This window comes from Hyla sarda, chromosome 3 (assembly GCF_029499605.1).
Source record: "Hyla sarda isolate aHylSar1 chromosome 3, aHylSar1.hap1, whole genome shotgun sequence".
NCBI classification, from domain to species: domain Eukaryota; kingdom Metazoa; phylum Chordata; class Amphibia; order Anura; family Hylidae; genus Hyla; species Hyla sarda.
In genome coordinates, this window is record NC_079191.1 from 245,686,238 (window position 1) to 245,703,015 (window position 16,778).

General features: G+C 43.2%; 1 protein-coding gene across 4 annotated transcripts in view; it reads left to right on the forward strand.

Moving 5' to 3' along the window:
* The window catches only part of DSE (dermatan sulfate epimerase), a 48,150-nt gene that overhangs the window by 13,464 nt on the left and 17,908 nt on the right, over positions 1-16,778 (forward strand). For 2 of the 4 annotated variants that reach the window (XM_056566369.1, XM_056566368.1), the window contains exon 2: positions 8,804-9,272. In XM_056566369.1, coding sequence (XP_056422344.1) covers positions 8,857-9,272 — 416 coding nt within the window. In that variant the 5' untranslated portion in view covers positions 8,804-8,856. Of the gene's footprint in view, positions 1-8,803; positions 9,273-15,746; positions 15,841-16,778 lie in introns of those variants that run through there. The other 2 variants (XM_056566370.1, XM_056566372.1) reach the window with 2 other exon arrangements.

A 16,778-nucleotide genomic window follows, 5' to 3' on the forward strand; every position in this document is an offset into this window, starting at 1 on the left:
AGTTTTTTGTATCTGACAGTGCCCATTTAAAACAAGTCAAAATGAGGCTCAGTAGTGTGTGTGGCCTCCACATGCCCGTATGACCTCCCTACAACGCCTGGGCATGCTCCTGATGAGGCAGCAGATGGTCTCCTGAGGGATGCCCTCCCAGACCTGGACTGAAGCATCCGCCAACTCCTGGACAGTCTGTGGTGCAACGTGGCGTTGGTGGATGGTCAGAGACATGATGTCCCAGATGTGCTCAATCAGATTCAGGTCTGTGGAACGGGCGGGTCAGTCCATACCATCAATGCCTTCCTCTTGCAGGAACTGATGACACACTCCAGCCACATGAGGTCTAGCATTGTCTTGCGTTAGGAGGAAACCAGGGCCAACTGCACCAGCATATGGTCTCACAAGGGGTCTGAGGATCTCATCTCTGTACTTAATGGCAGTCAGGCTACCTCATGCAGGCACATGGAGGGCTGTGCGGCCCCCCCAAAAAAATGCCACTCCACACCATTACTGACCCTTCCCCAAACCGGTCATGCTGGAGGATGTTGCAGGCAGCAGAACGTTCTCCACGGCATCTCCAGACTCTGTCAAGTCTGTCACATGTGCTCAGTGTGAACCTGCTTTCATCCGTGAAGAGCACAGGGCACCAGTGGCGAATTTGCCAATCTTGGTGTTTTATGGCAAATGCCAAACGTCCTGCACGGTGTTGGGCTGTAAGCACAACCTCGACCTGTGGACGTCGGGCCCTCATACCCAGGGCTGGATCATCATTGGCGCTCATGGAGCACCTGCTCCGGGCAACTGTTCCGTGCCCGCAGGGGGCCCCCGCCCCCTGCCGGACTTCATCTGGTTGCCTGTCTGCAGACTTGATCATCTGGCCCTGATGCTGCAAGAACATCAGCCCCTCTGCCACTTTAAGAGAAGAGGCTGTTGGGACTAGGAGTGCGCCATGCCAGGCACATCTAGTATGTCCCTGCCAGGCCCCTGGAGCGCAGGGGAGAAAGGAGCATTTCAGCTTTACAATGTGATTCTTTCTGACTTTTTAGGGTAAGTGTGTCCTCCACAGTGTGTTCAGCAGATAAGCCTCCATTGCCTTTGCACAGACTCCTCCCTCCATATTGTAGAGCAGACGGCCGGAGAACAGTAAGGGCCGATTGTAAAAATAAAAACACAACTATTAACACAAACCTTGCCCTGGCTGGCCCGGCTCATGCTACATGCCATTGTAGTATTTACTACTTTATCTTATGTGCTGGGCCATCTCTAGGTCGGTCCATCCCCCTGCCTGTGCCCTGGATACTGAGCAGCTGCCTGTAAAAAGCTTTGGAGCGCACAGCAGAGTGAGGGAAACAGACTAATCTCCTCCCTTGTCTGAGCTCGGAGCCGACACTGCCCGCCGCTGAGGAAGCTGTAAGTTATGACACCTTATCTATCCTCATGGAGAAGAACTCTGGCTGTGAGGCCAAATCATCAGGACCCAGGACCCCAGGGGGATAATTAAGTGCTCCGTCTTCCAGGCAGCCTTAATCTGGCCCTGCTCATACCACCCTCATGGAGTCTGTTTCTGACCATTTGAGTGGACACATGCACATTTGTGGCCTGCTGGAGGTCATTTTGCAGGGCTCTGGCAGTGCTCCTCCTTGCACAAAGGCCAAGGTAGCGGTCCTGCTGCTGGGTTGTTGCCCTCCTACTGCCTCCTCCATGTCTCCTGATGTACTGGCCTGTCTCCTGGTAGCACCTCCATGCTCTGGACACTACGCTGACAGACACAGCAAACCTTCTTGCCACAGCTCGCATTGATGTGCCATCCTGGATGAGCTGCACTACCTGAGCCACTTGTGTGCCACAGTCTCATGCTACCACTAGAGTGAAAGCACCGCCAGCATTCAAAAGTGACCAAAACATCAGCCAGGAAGCATAGGAACTGAGAAGTGGTCTGTGGTCACCACCTGCAGAACCACTCCTTTATTGGGGGTGTCTTGTTGTCTGTTCCATTTGCACAACAACATGTGAAATTGATTGTCAATCAGTGTTGCTTCCTGAGTGGACAGTGTGATTGACTTGGAGTTACATTGTGTTGTTCGTGTTCCCTTTTATTTTTTTGAGCATTGTAAATCTATGACAATTAATGGTCATTAGATTATAACATGCATATGCCATAGGTTTATATACAGACGTTGATACTATCGAATTCTCTGTGTATTCATACGATAGCTTCATAGCTTCTATACGCCAAATAGCACACTTACACTACTATAGACGTCATAGCACACGTGTTTATAAGTGGGTTTTATAATGCATATGTGTTTGGCATTTAGGCTGTGGTATAGGTTTGTGCATAGTAGTTGTGTTACACGTTCTTAGCACCTCATCACGTAACGTTCATACGTTATGAACGTAGCCCGTTCATAACTTGGTTACACATATTCTTAACGTTATTCACGCATACGTTCATATTGTGTAGTCTGTGCATATGTTCATGGTAACTATCGTTCATGCATTCATAACAATCTGTCGCACTTACATTCATCCAAAATAGAAAACAATTCACACTAGACAAATATGTACGTTTTTAAAATTGCTTTAGTGAATTCTTAATTTTTCATACAAATTCGGTGGGAACTCCACTTTTTTCAAATGCATACAAACAGTACTTCACCCCAAGTGCTCACTAATGAACGTCCGACATCTCCTGATTCAGCCACTGATATATTTTTCACCCTAGCACGGGCATAGCTGAGCAGATCCTCCTTCCCCTCATGAAGGGGCAAACAGGTGAGTGTCATTAGTGAGTACTTGGGGTGAAGTACTGTTTGTATCGAATGCATTTGAAAAAAGTGGAGTTCGCTCTGAATTTGTACGAAAAATTAAGAATTCACTAAAGCAATTTTAAAACGTACGTATTTGTCTAGTGTGAATTGTTTTCTATTTTGGATGCTGCTTGGAATGGGTTGAGCCCCCATGTATTCACACGCATACCCCAATGCATCTAAGGTTTACCATTTAATCACTATATGCACTTACATTCATGACATTGTTTGCGAGTATATGGGTTTTAACATTTATCCTACTTTCATAGCTATCTACACATTTGTACTATAAAAAAAAAAGTGTTATAAAGTGTGGTTCCACACGGCATCTGTTCCCACAAGCATTCACTTCATGCACACGTTACTTCAAATCTTTACCATGATTATTCTAAATACTTGGATTATGCACACGATATGTTACAGCTACAGTTTTCTACGGTTCATATGTCATGAACTAGGCCAGTGATGGCAAACATATGGCACGCAAAGGTTTCCGAAGCTAGAGCTGGGGGAGTGAAGGCAGTGCAGAGGACGCAGGTCTGCACGGGAGAAATAAGCCACGCCCCAAACCACGTCCCCTCATCTCCCGGAGGATGCAGGTCTGCATGGCAAGCGGAGCAGGGGAAAGAGGACGTATACAGCTTCTGATCTCCCCACCCCCAGCTCTGCCTTCGGAGGATGAAAGCTTCCACAGCAAAAAGAAGCCAGAGCAGGGGAGAGACGACGTACATGGCTCCTCATCTCCCCTGCCTAATTATTTCTGTGGGTGAAGGGGGATATACTGCACAGGCAGGGTATAAGGGGGGGGGGGGGGACCTTACAGACTTGGGATGACTTCTATGTGTGAAGGGCGACACACTGCATCGGCTGGGGATAAGGTGGGGACCTCAGACTGGGGATGATTTCTATGTGTACAGCCTGGGGGGACATACTGCATGGGCTAGAAATAAGGGGGGGTTCATCACAGACTGGGGAGGATTTCTATGAGTGAAGGGGGACGTACTGCATGGGCCGGGGATAAGGGGGGGGGGGGGTGACATGACAGACTGGGATTATTTCTATTTGAGGGGAAAAAAAGTTGGCGTGCGTTGTGGTTTGGGCACTCAGGCTAGGCATACGCCTTGACAGAGTTTTAAGCTGTGATTAAGTTTGTACTATGCATATACTGCTTTACTCTTGCATCATCCATACGTTGCCATACAGTTGTAGAGCTCGTACCATGTATACGGTACGATGGAGTATTTTAGATTTCATATCAGGCATGCTGCTATGGAGTATATATCATGCATTTGTTATTACAGGATTACACTAGGTATACATTACATAGCTTTATGCTATGCATCGGTCACTCGCATTTATTACTGTACGTACTCTGCTTCTATTTAGTACATGCATACGCAAGCTTCATTTCATCTTCATGTCACATAGCATTGATATAATGGGGGGGGGGGGAATTCTCCCTGCACTTCTAGGTGGTGCATTAAGGAGTGGTGTGTAGGTGCGGGGGTGTATAACTCCCCTGCACCTACTGGCGGGCTTTACGTGCCGTTTTGTCTCCAGCCTTTGTCTCTTTTTTTTTTTTTAACCAAAAGGTGCAAATGATGAATATAGTGCGCCACTTCGTAAAAAGCCCTCAGTTGGATTTCAGTCAGTTTAAAAAAGGGCATATATGAAGAAGGCGCATTAACACGATGCGCCCAAAGATGCTCCTTTTTGCCGCAAAAAACGGCATACACGCAATAGTGAATGTCCCCCTTAGTTCACCCAAAAACACTCTTCGCCCTTTTTTTTTTTTTTTTTTTCCCTCCTCACATTTTCAAAGGTCACTTGTGCTGCTTTGAAAATATGTGAGTTCATTTTCGTGCCACTTTTCAAAAAGAAATTTAAGCTAATATTGCCGATTTTTGTGAATTCTAGAGCTAAAGGGTGAATAGTCTATGTAAAATAGACTATTCACCCTTTGAAAATATTATGTAAACGTAACTTTTGCAAACCTGGGTTGACTTGTGTAAACAAACCTTGGATCATCCTCATGTAAAACAGTTTGAATATATGATGACAATTTTTGGTGCGAAACCTCAAATTCTTTTTAAGCGAATAGTTTTGAATATGTCCCCCATTTGTGCCCCCCCCCTTTTTTTTATTTTCCTTTTTTTTTTTCCCGGGAATGAAATTTGTACAAAGTATACAGCAAAAAAAAGTGGCCCTTTCAAAATAGGCTTGTTTTATGCATGCCTTTTGCTTTTGCATGCCTATGTGAATCAAACCCCAAAAAAGTACTTTAGATATCAGCAGGGCCGGCTCTGCCTATAGGCAAAATGGGCAGCCTCCTAGAGCGCCCTCTTCATGGGAGCGCCGCTCTGCCTGCCGCAAGAAAGTTACACAGCCAGCATCCGAATCACTTGCTCAAACAGCTCAGCCAGCATCACCACCATAACCTCCCTCCTTTGATGTGTGTCACCCCAGTAGTAAGGTAATTGCATAACGAGGGGGTTTGTTACAGTTTGTCTCCCCAGTAGTAAGGAGATTACATGTGGAGGAGGTTTGTTACAATGTGTCTCCCCAGAAGTAAGGTGGGGTGGGTAAAAGGGCGGACAAATGGACTGGGTCAAGGAGGCGGCAAAATTAGCTTTTGCGTAGGGTGGCAAAAATCCTAGCACCAGCCCTGGATATCAGGGTCTCAACATCTAGGGATATTTTGTTGTAAAGCCTCTTCCCTGCCATCTCTGTTGTCTTCCTGGGACTCTGTTGGCTCTTTTATTTTTTTATTTTCTTCTTCTTCTTGCTGGTACTGTCTGGTCTGCAAATGGTCCAGAAGGGACTGTTGTTTACATTTTTTTTATTTATTTTTTTGTCCCCCCCCCCAAACCAGAGTTTTGCACTACATTTCTACAGCAGAATTTCTACTACCAATTCAGCTCCAATCCGGTGCAGAGTAAAAAAAAAAATCTACACATCCCTGAAAAATGCATCAAATGAAATTCAGAGTGGACAAGGTGGATCTCAGTAGTGTTTCAGCCCTTATATCCTCACATCTTTCTTTCAAACAGTTCTGCGCTTTGGTTGCTGAATTGTAACAAAATATCAGTACAAAGGTCATTGGTGGGTGAGAAGCGTTGCATTAAAGTGACAGGCATTGTGAGATTTTGCACATCCTTTTCTAGTTTTACCAGGATAAATGCCAACAGAAATGTCTAGCGCCATTTATCCTACCATCATCCTAGAAATGAAGGCCCAGTCAGATGACATGGCAATGTTTTTCCTGTTCAGTTACTGTTACACTTGCTACAAAATATATGAATTATTACAGGTGATGGAGGGGGTAAGGATTCTTCTTTCTGGTACAGCTAGTTTAGCTGTAAATGGACATGAACTCTGTGTGATTCCAAAGATCTATGTTCCATTTACTAGTGCAATAACATGTTTGTGACTCAGCTATTCTGAAGGTTTTCTTTTCTTTTTTTCCCAGTTGTTTTCCACATTTTTGTCCAAAGAAAAGTTTACATTTACTTGCTGATGGATGTCAGTTTGGCAGGTTATTATGTCGGTGCTGGCGGCTGTCGTGCTGATGGATCTAACAGGAGCACATACTTGAGACATATTTTATATTTGAGACTCCCGGAGTTCATGTTTTTGTAAATAAATGCAAATACAATCACCAGGCATCTTTTTTTGTGTGTTATAACCATTAAGTGTTACTTTCAGCTTTTTTTGTCTGGGTTAAAACAGGCCTAAAATCCCTTGAGGAAAGACAGGGAATTCTTAACATTCTTTAGAGGGGAAAGGTTATAGCTGAGGGAATAGCAGCCGACTCTGTATGAAATAAACATACATATGCAGAAGGTAAAATCTATCCACAGTCACTTATGTTTTCCAAGACCTATTGAGTGCTGATTAAAAAAGTTAATATACCCATTCATGATATGCAGTTCAGGGGTAGATGGCGGTTTAATGTGGTCTGTCCTCGGGGTAGATGAGTATGTGGACTTTTTAAATGTAAAAACTGCCATACACAACAAATGCAGGGGGTAACTTTTCTGATATTAAGGGGGAATTCAGGAGAATTTCTAAATAGGATATATATATATATATATATATATATATATATATATATATATATATATATAATTACTTCACTTCAGATCAGACAATTAGATTTTTCTGCATAGTGTGTGTGTGTGTGTGTGTGTGTGTGTGTGTGTGTGTGTGTGTGTGTGGTACCCGGCGTTGCCCGGTTTTTCCTTCCTAATCCTTTTTGGGGAGGAAAATAAACAAAGGAGGAAGCTTTTGACTTCATATGCAGTCCTCATATTGTTGTCATATCCCGACCTCCTATCCCGACTCATAATATGTGTACCAGGTAATGAAATAGTTCCAGCCTAACGGAAATTTGATGGGAACATACATTTTAGGGATCAACCGATATCGTTTTTTTAGGGCCGATGATCGGTGGAGGTTAGGGCCGATAGCCGATAACTTATACCGATATTTCGGTATAAGTTATCGGCTATTTATCCCCCTGCGACACCGCTGCAGATCATTGATTTAAAGCGGGCACTTTAAATCAATGCACTGCAGTGGCTTTTGCGGTGCCATAGGCCGCTGCCGCCACCCGCTTCTCTCCCCCTACCTGTCAGGATGGCCTGGGCCATCCATCCTTCCTGTAATGTCCAGCGGCATTCCGGGTGGAGGGTGAACCGTTCCGGGCTGTCCTTCTTCTCCGGGGGTCCTCTTCTCCACTCCGGGCAGGCTCCGGCCTAGTAACGCAGCATAGACGCCGCTGCGCAGTGACGCACCTGACATCACAGCGTAGCGGCGTACTAGGCCGGAGCCTGCCAGGAGTGGAGAAGATGACCCACGGAGAAGGACAGCCTGGACCGGTTCACCCTCCACCCGGAATGCCGCCGGACACTACAGGAAGGATGGATGGCCCGGACCAACCCCCATTACGGGTAAGTTTAATTTTTTTAATTGACTCGGAGGGTGGGGGAGGGGCCCGACCGGTATAGCGGTATGGGCAAAAAATCCATACCGTGGGAGAAAAAAAAAAACCAGTATCCGGTTCATACCATTATACCGCCCAGCACCATGGTGGGGGGTGCGGGGGGGTGGTGCGGGGGGCCGGGCATTATCGGCAAGGTAATTGCCGATACCAATAATGCCCAAAATCTTGATAATCGGTCGATCCCTAATACATTTCCCATTGATTTGCATGGGACTTTAAACAAAAACCCTGACCCTCACAAATGGGGGTAGTTAAGGGTTAAATTAACTATCCTATATTTTAAGTGGACATATAAGTAACATGTGACCAAGTGTTATCGAAATATCTCCAGCCGTTTGGAAGTTATGCAGTAACATATATTTCCCATTGACTTGCATGGGACTTTAAACATAAGCCCCACCCCTGGCAAATGGGGGTGAGTAAGGGTTAAATTACCTATCCTATGTTTGTTGTTGACATATAAGTAACATTTGTGCCAAGTTTCATGTTAATATCTTTAGCCGTTTGAAAGTTTTTGTGGAACATACACACACACACACACACACACACACACACACACACACACACACACGTTGAGTTTATATATATATAGATATATATCTCTATCTATCACAAAAGAAAACGTCCGGCACTCAGGGAATAGCAGGTAAAACTTATGTATGGCTTTATTCAGAACGCAGTTGGCAGTACACGAACTGACGTGTTTCAACCTGAGTGTGCGAAACGCGTCAGTTCTTGTCCTGCCAACTGCGTTCTGAATAAAGCCATACATAAGTTTTACCTGCTATTCCCTGAGTGCCAGACGTTTTCTTTTGTGGTCTCTACTGAACCGGGAGCGGTACAGGTGTCCGTGGCACAAGGACGTGCAGTAGACGGAGGAGCGGTGAGCGGTTCCACCTCGTGTGTGTGTGTGTAAATATAAATATATACATTCTTTCAAATATTATGTAATGTGTTTCACTTATATTATGTAATTATTTTTTTTTCCCATCAGGCTTAATCAAAGATGATCTGGCAGAGTGTCTGGTCTGGAGATTTAATTCTACAATGAGGACACACACACGGGGAGCCCCCAGTGTGTTTTTCATATATGTGCTCTGTTGTGCCTTTGCGCATGGCTCTGACGACAGCACAAATGCTCAAATCCCATTCCTCAATGCAAAATATGATGGTTTCCCCATGTTGTACTTTTCAAAGGGTGAGGTGGATAAGCTGCGTGCCCAAGCAACCAGCACCCATCAACACATCGCATCACGCATTGAGAAAGCCGTTCATACGATGCTCACTAACCCCACTGAATACCTCCCACCTTGGGATCCAAAGGACTTTTCTGCAAGATGGAATGAAATTTATGGTAACAACCTGGGGGCATTGGCGATGTTCTGTATCTTGAATCCTGACAACACTGAAGCACTTGGCATGGCAAGGGAATACATGGAAAGAATGGCAGCACAGCCTAGTTGGTAGATTTTATTTTATTTTTTTAAATCTTTTATTTTGATGCATGTTTTACTGTGCAATATTAAATTATGAAATAAGAGTTCTTGAGTTCTAGTGACTGTCCATCTGTCATGTTATTTGTACATTGTAAGAGGATTTGTGTATCTGTCACTATTCTAATGTAATCCAACAATATGCAGTTGTAGGCTATGCTCCCACAGATTTTTCACACAGAACAAAAGCCATTGGTCTATCAATTTTTTTCAGCTTTAACCCCTTAAGGACGCAGGGTTTTTCGGTTTTTTGCATTTTTCATTTTTTCCTCTTCACCATCTAAAAATCTTAACTGTTTAAATTGTGAACATAAAATTCCATATGATGGCTTACTTTTTGCGCCACAAATTCTACTTTGCAGTGACATTAGTAATTTTACCCAAAAAATCCATGGCAAAATGGGAAAAAAATTAATTGTCCAACAAAATTGAAGGAAAAAATGTAATTTTGTAAATTTTTTGGGCTTCCGTTTCTACGCAGTGCATTTTTTGGTAAAAATAACGCCTTATCTTTATTTTGTAGGTCCATACGGTTAAAATGATACCCTACTTATGTAGGTTGGATATTGTCATACTTTGGAAAAAAAAATCATAACTACATGCAGGAAAAATTATGTTAAAAATTCTCATCTTCTAACCCCTATAACTTTTTTTATTTTTCCGTGTATATTTTTTTTGCGCCATGTTCTGAAGTTTTCATCGGTACCATTTTTGTATTGATCTGACTTTGATCGATTTTTTTTATTCATTTTTTCATGATATAAAAAGTGACCAAAAATACGCTATTTTGGAGTTTGGAATTTTTTTGCCGTTGACCGTGCGTTTTAATTAACGTTATATTTTTATAGTTTGGACATTTCCGCACGCATTTCCACACGTTTATTTTTATTTAAAGTTTTTTTAATTTTTTATTTTTTCATGGGAAAAGGGGGGGGTGATTCAAACTTTTATTTGGGAAGGGGTTAAATTACCTTTGTTAAAGGGGTACTCCGGTGAAAAACTTTTTTCTTTTAAATCAACTGGTGGCAGAAAGTTAAACATATTTGTAAATTACTTCTATTAAAAAATCTTAATCCTTCCAGTACTTATTAGCTTCTGAATGCTACAGAGGAAATTCCTTTCTTTTTGGAACACTGATGACATCACGAGCACAGTGCTCTCTGCTGACATCTCTGTCCATTTTAACAACCATGCATAGCAGATGTATGCTAAGGGCAGCATGGTGGCTCAGTGGTTAGCACTGCTGCCTTGTAGTGCTGGGGACATGGGTTCAAATCCCACTAAGGACAACAATAAATAAAGCGTTATTATTATAATGTCAGCAGAGAGAACTGTGCTTGTGATGTCATCAGAGAGCATTCCAAAAAGAAAAGAATTTCCTCTGTAGTATTCAGCAGCTAATAAGTACAGGAAGGATTAAGATTTTTTTAATAGAAGTAATTTACAAATATGTTTAACTTTCTGCCACCAGTTGATATAAAAGAAAAAAAGGTTTTCACCGGAGTACCCCTTTAACTTTGTAATTTTTTCCCCTTTTTGCAGTGCTATAGCTCCCATAGGGGGCTATAACACTACTGCACGCGCTGTTCTCTTATGCTGAACCCTGCAAAGCCATAGCTTTGCATGGATCAGCGAGATAGGGGCTCGCTTGCACAAGCCTGTAGCTCTGGCTTGGAGCCATCAAACCCCGATCGGATGCGGTGGAGACAGGTATGGGGACCTCCGCCCGCGTCCTAGCTGATCGGAACATTGCAATTTTATCGCAATTGCCTGATCAGCCCGACTGAGCTGCCGGGAAGCATTTACTTTCACTTTCAGACGCGGCGGTCAACTTTGATCGCCGTGTCTGAAGGGTTAATAGCATGCGGCACAACGATCTGTGCCGCGTGCTGTTAGCCCAGGGTCCCGGCTATGAATAGCACGGTGTGACCCCGTTTTAAACACCGGGCGTAGGACGTACAGGTATGCCCTACATCCTTAAGAGGTTAAAGGGGTTCTCCGGTGGAAAACCTTTTTTATTTTTTTATTTATTTTTTTATCAACTGGTGCCAGAAAGTTAAACAGATTTGTAAATTACTTCTATTAAAAAATCTTAATCCTTCTAGGACTTATTAGCTGCTGAATACTACAGAGGAAATTCTTTTCTTTTTGGAACACAGAGCTCTCTGCAGAATCACAAGCACAGTGCTCTCTGTTTACATCTCTGTCCATTTTAAGAACTGTCCAGAGTCGAAGAAAATCCCAATAGCAAACATATGCTGCTCTAGACAGTTCCTAAAATGGACAGAGATGTCAGCAGAGAGCACTGTGGTCATGATGTCAGCAGAGAGCTGTGTTCCAAAAAGAAAACCATTTTCTCTGTAGTATTCAGAAGCTAATAAGTGCTAGAAGGATTAAGATTTTTTAATAGAAGTAATTTATAAGGGATAATTAAAGGGAATACCCCTTTAACATGTGACTATTGCCTTACACGGGGCAATTTTCGGGCTGAATATTGCCCTATGTAAACTGCCCTTAATTTACTGTAAAGGAATTCATTTTACTCATGTTTAGACATAAGCAATGCAAATTAGAAAACTATCTTTCTAGCGCCACCTCCTGGAGGTAGTAGATGTAGGTCCCCTGCATCATGGGTGCTCGGTGCTTAACTGGATGCACGGAACGCCCTCCTCAAGCCAGCGAGACAGTTTTCTACTCAATACTGACCATTGAATTAGGCTGCTTTCACACTATAAAAATACCTCCGTTTTATAAATGCCCTTTATAAAAACTCTAGAAATCGGCTGTTAGAAAATCTCGTTATAGTCTATGGGATTTTTTTAATAGCCGTTTTAACCAGTTATCGCCCATTATTAATAACGGCCGTTATTTTGTGAGGGGCAAATGAACGGAAGAAATAGTGCATGCACTATTTCTCCTGTTACTATCTCCCGTCACAAAATAACGTCCGTTATTAATATTGGCTATTGGAAAAATCCCATAGACTACAGTGGGATTTTACACCAAAGAAAAATGAATACTAGCCCACAATAACAATGACAAGTATAGTAAATCAGACAAATCTTTATTAGGAAATTGACAACTGGGTGTTACCCAGGGCCGTCTTTAATTTTGATTGGACCTTGGGCAAGCAATTTTTTGGGCCTTAAGCACAACGCACCCTAGCCATACCTCTTTGACACTTAATACCCCCGGAAATTTTTTTTTTTTGTTTAGCAAAATAAAGGAACAGACATATATGAAGATTTTTGGCCATGCTAGCAATTTCATATGCATAAGGCTTTTTGTACCACTGCCATTAGGACACGGTAGGGTGATAGCTGTCGGGGGAGCTTGGGGTAATAGCGGGCGAAAAATTACTGCTTGCCCTGTAAGTTTCTCCTGCTAGTCCCATTGCAAAATAATGGCGCCCGACAGAGCCCATTAGAGTAAATGGGATCCATCGGGACCCGTTATTGGCCGCCGTGCCCCGTCCCAAAAAATGTCTGTTAAAGGCTTAAAAAAAAAATTTGCCTTACGGGCATTTAAGGGAGGGGCACAATAAGTGTGAAACTAACGTACGACAGATGCACTTTAAACAACTTAAATTTTTCGCAAGTGTGAACCACGCCTATCTATATTGCCCAAATGGTAATGCCATTGCTTTTGTGGGACTCGCAGGGAAGATCTTCTCTCATAAGTCATCCTCCTTTTTTTTTTTTTTTTTTTTTAAAGGGGTATTCCAAGCCAAAACTTTTTTTTTTTTTATTTATCAACTGGCTCCGGAAAGTTAAACAGATTTGTAAATTACTTCTATTAAAAAATCTTAATCCTTCCAATAGTTATTAGCTTCTGAAGTTGAGTTGTTGTTTTCTGTCTAACTGCTCTCTGATGACTCACATCCCGGGAGTCCTATGTTCCTATGGGGATATTCTCACATCATGCACAGCTCCCGGGACGTGACATCATTGAGCAGTTAGACAGAAAACTTCAGAAGCTAATAACTATTGGAAGGATTAAGATTTTTTAATAGAAGTAATTTACAAATCTGTTTAACTTTCCGGAGCCAGTTGATATATATATAAAAAAAGGTTTTGCCTGGAATACCCCTTTAAGTTTCCATCTAGCTCGGACCGCTGTGACGATTCCTTCCAGACATACCGTATTTATCGGCTTATAACACGCACTTTTTAGGCTAACATTTTTAGCCTAAAGTCTATCTGCATGTTATACGCCGATAAGCCGGGCAGCAGGGCTCTAGACCCCAGGAAAGACAGGGGGAGAGGAGCGGGCAGCGACGGCCTCTCTCCCCCTGCCTTTCCTGGGGGTGTATCGGGGTATACACATGCGCGCGCACACACGCACCCTCATTTTACCAAGGATATTTGGGTAAACTTTTTTTACCCAAATATCCTTGGTTAAATGAGGGTGCGTGTTTATAGGCCGGTGCGTGGTATACCCCGATAAATACGGTATATAGTTTCTGCAGAATTGGTAGGGAAACATTTTTACACACAAAGTAGTACAGCTATAAGATTTGTTATTCAGAAACAAGGAAAAGCTCTTCACACCTAGCTTTTTCATGCTCCTGAATGGCATATCTGTTTATAATAGCTGAGCTGATATAAACAGATATGCCATTAAGGGTTTCGTTTTTTTTCCCTCTTCTCCTCCTAACAGACATAACCCGTATAAGGGCTCATTGGTTGCGTCACCAATTGTACTTTAAAATGACATCACTTATTTTACCATGAAATCTACAGTGAAACACACAACAAATATTAGTGGTACAAAAGTGAAAAAAATCAATTTTGAGGGGCTTTCTACACAGTGCACTTTTCTCAACCAGTGACACATTGGGAGATATTTATCAAAACCTGTGTCGAAGAGAGGTGCAGTTGCCTATAGATACCAATCAGGTCGCTTCTTTCGTTTTTCAGAGGCCTTTTGAACTCCTTATTGACGCAGGACATATTTATGTCCTGCGCCGGCTCGCGCGATATAACGGCTGGGACCCACAGCTAATACCGGACATCACCGATCACGGTGATGCCCGGTATTAACCCTTAAACTATGATCCCCGCGTCTGAAGTGAAACCTTCCTGGGAGCTCAGTGGTGCTGTTCGGGACCGCCACGGTGAAATCGCAGTGTTCCGAACAGCTTGCAGGACGCGAGGAGGATCCCTACTTGCCTCCTCGCTGTCCAATCGCCGAATGACTGCTCCGTGGCCGAGATCCAGGCAGGAGCGGTCGAGCAGCGATAACACTGATCAATGCCATGCTATTGCGTGGCAGTGATCAGTGTAGGAAATCGGTGTGTGCAATGTTATAGTCCCTTATAGGGGCTAGAACATTGCAAAAAAAAAAATAGTGTTAATAAATTGGATTTAGCCCCTTCCCTAATAAGTCTGGATCACTCCCCTTTTCCTATAAAAAAAAACAAAAAACTATGTAAATAAAAATATAAACATGTGGTATCGCCGCGTGCGTAAGTGTCCAAACTATAAAATTATATCATTAATTGAACAGCACGGTCAATGGCGTACACGTAAAAAAAATTCCAAAGTCCAAATTAGCGTATTTTTGGTCACTTTTTATACCATAAAAAAATGGATAAAAAGCTATCAAAAAGTCCAATCAAAACAAAAATGGTACCAATAAAAACTTCAGATTACGGCACAAAAATTTAGCCCTTATGCGGAAAAAAAAAAAAAAAAAGTTATAGGGGTCAGAATAGGACATTTTTAAACGTATTCATTTTTTTTTTTTTTGCGTAGAAACGGAAGCCCCCAAAAGCAGACATGCCATTCAGGAGCATGGAAAAGCTAGGTGAGAAATTGTCACCTAGCTTTTCTGCGTACCAGAATGGTAAATCAGTTCATGACTGGTGGTTCCTTTTGGGGAGACTCCAGTGGCAGAGACCACTGGCAGGACCTCAGGCAGGTGGCAGCCACTAGGGGAGAAGCCTCCTACACTACCCTGACACGTGGGGCACGCAGCAGGGACGTGCGCACGCAGGTCAGGTGGTTACGCAGCCCACGTCATCATCCAGGGCCTAAGTAAGGAAATAGGGCTGGCTGGGACATCGCAGGGCCGGCCCTCTTTTTCTGCAAATGTAGCTGACGGGCACTGGGCGGCCTATGCAGGCAGCCTGTGTGGGCTGCTGGGCCTATTTTAACGTAGGGGCTAAAGAGCTAGCTGCTTTGGACCCCAGGGAATGACAGGGCCCAGGGCAGCTGCCCCTTTTTCCCCGCATTAAAGACTGCCCTGGTGTTACCATTTTTGAGGTGTGCCTCTATACACTGTTTAAGGGGTACTCCACTGAAAAATATCTTATCCCGCCACTATAGACCCTTGTGATCTCCATGCCAGCGGGGTCCAGAACACAGAAGCTTGGAGACAGAAAGGAAGGGGCGTGGTGGCTGTAGTCACCAGTCATCCGGCATGGAGCAGAGTGCGCTCCGTGCATAGATGACTGGGGTGCCGCGCCGTAGAGCAGCGCCGGGACACCTGCGATCAGACATCATAAAATGGTCAGTCAATGCTGACAAGGGGAAAGGTAATGCCAAGTTGTAATGTCAAATTTTTCCTAAAGATTTAGTAGAAATAAGAGTTAAACAGCAGAGTTATGGAAAAGGATGCAATTGTTTTGTGAGGAATACAAGTTTTAACTATAACACAGGTCAAGTGAATCTGTCACATTGAAAATGCAGTCCAAAAAAAAAAAGAGTTGAGCAGACATATATTATGTCATTTATTCATGTAAACCTCTGGGGAAAAATAGTCAAGTGGGTGGTCCTGATCTCTTTGTGCACACTTAAACTCAGCTGTCAATCAATGAGTATGACCGCCCACTTGACTACTTAGTCCAGAGTAAACAGATTTAACCTCAAAACTATATATCAATCTTCTCAGCTAATGCTCTATAACATGATGCCTACAGATTGGTTTGCATTGTCATTCTTTAAGGGTGTATTCACATGTACAGTATCCTGTGAATATTTGAAAGCTTCAAAGTCACAAGGCTGTTAGCAGTGCATGTTGTCCATATGTGCTGGGAAAGCTTGCTCATATGTTTTGCATTCCCACAGATGCGAAGCGTATTAGAGTAGCCTTTTGGTCTCTTTGTACATTGACCTATTTCTTTTTTTGTATGGAATACTGCATTCTGCTGTGTCCTTTCATGCAGAGTCATCCAATCCAAATGTATACTGCATGGTTTTGCCAGAGGGTTTTGCTTTTGGATTTTGAACTACTGCAGATCCTTTCTTTGATCCTTTCTACTCTAAGCACAGGCTAGCATGAAACGTGTGCATTTCTATCATCATGCCTGGCACAGATGTTCTGTATGGAGTTCACATGGTTGGAACCTTAGCTAATAAGCTGCCGGATATGTTCTGGGGCACTTCATGTGGAAGTCCTTGTTAGACCAGGCCTAGTCAAAACAGAAATCATTTTTGGCTGAATCACATAAACTGTCTCTGAATAAACAACATG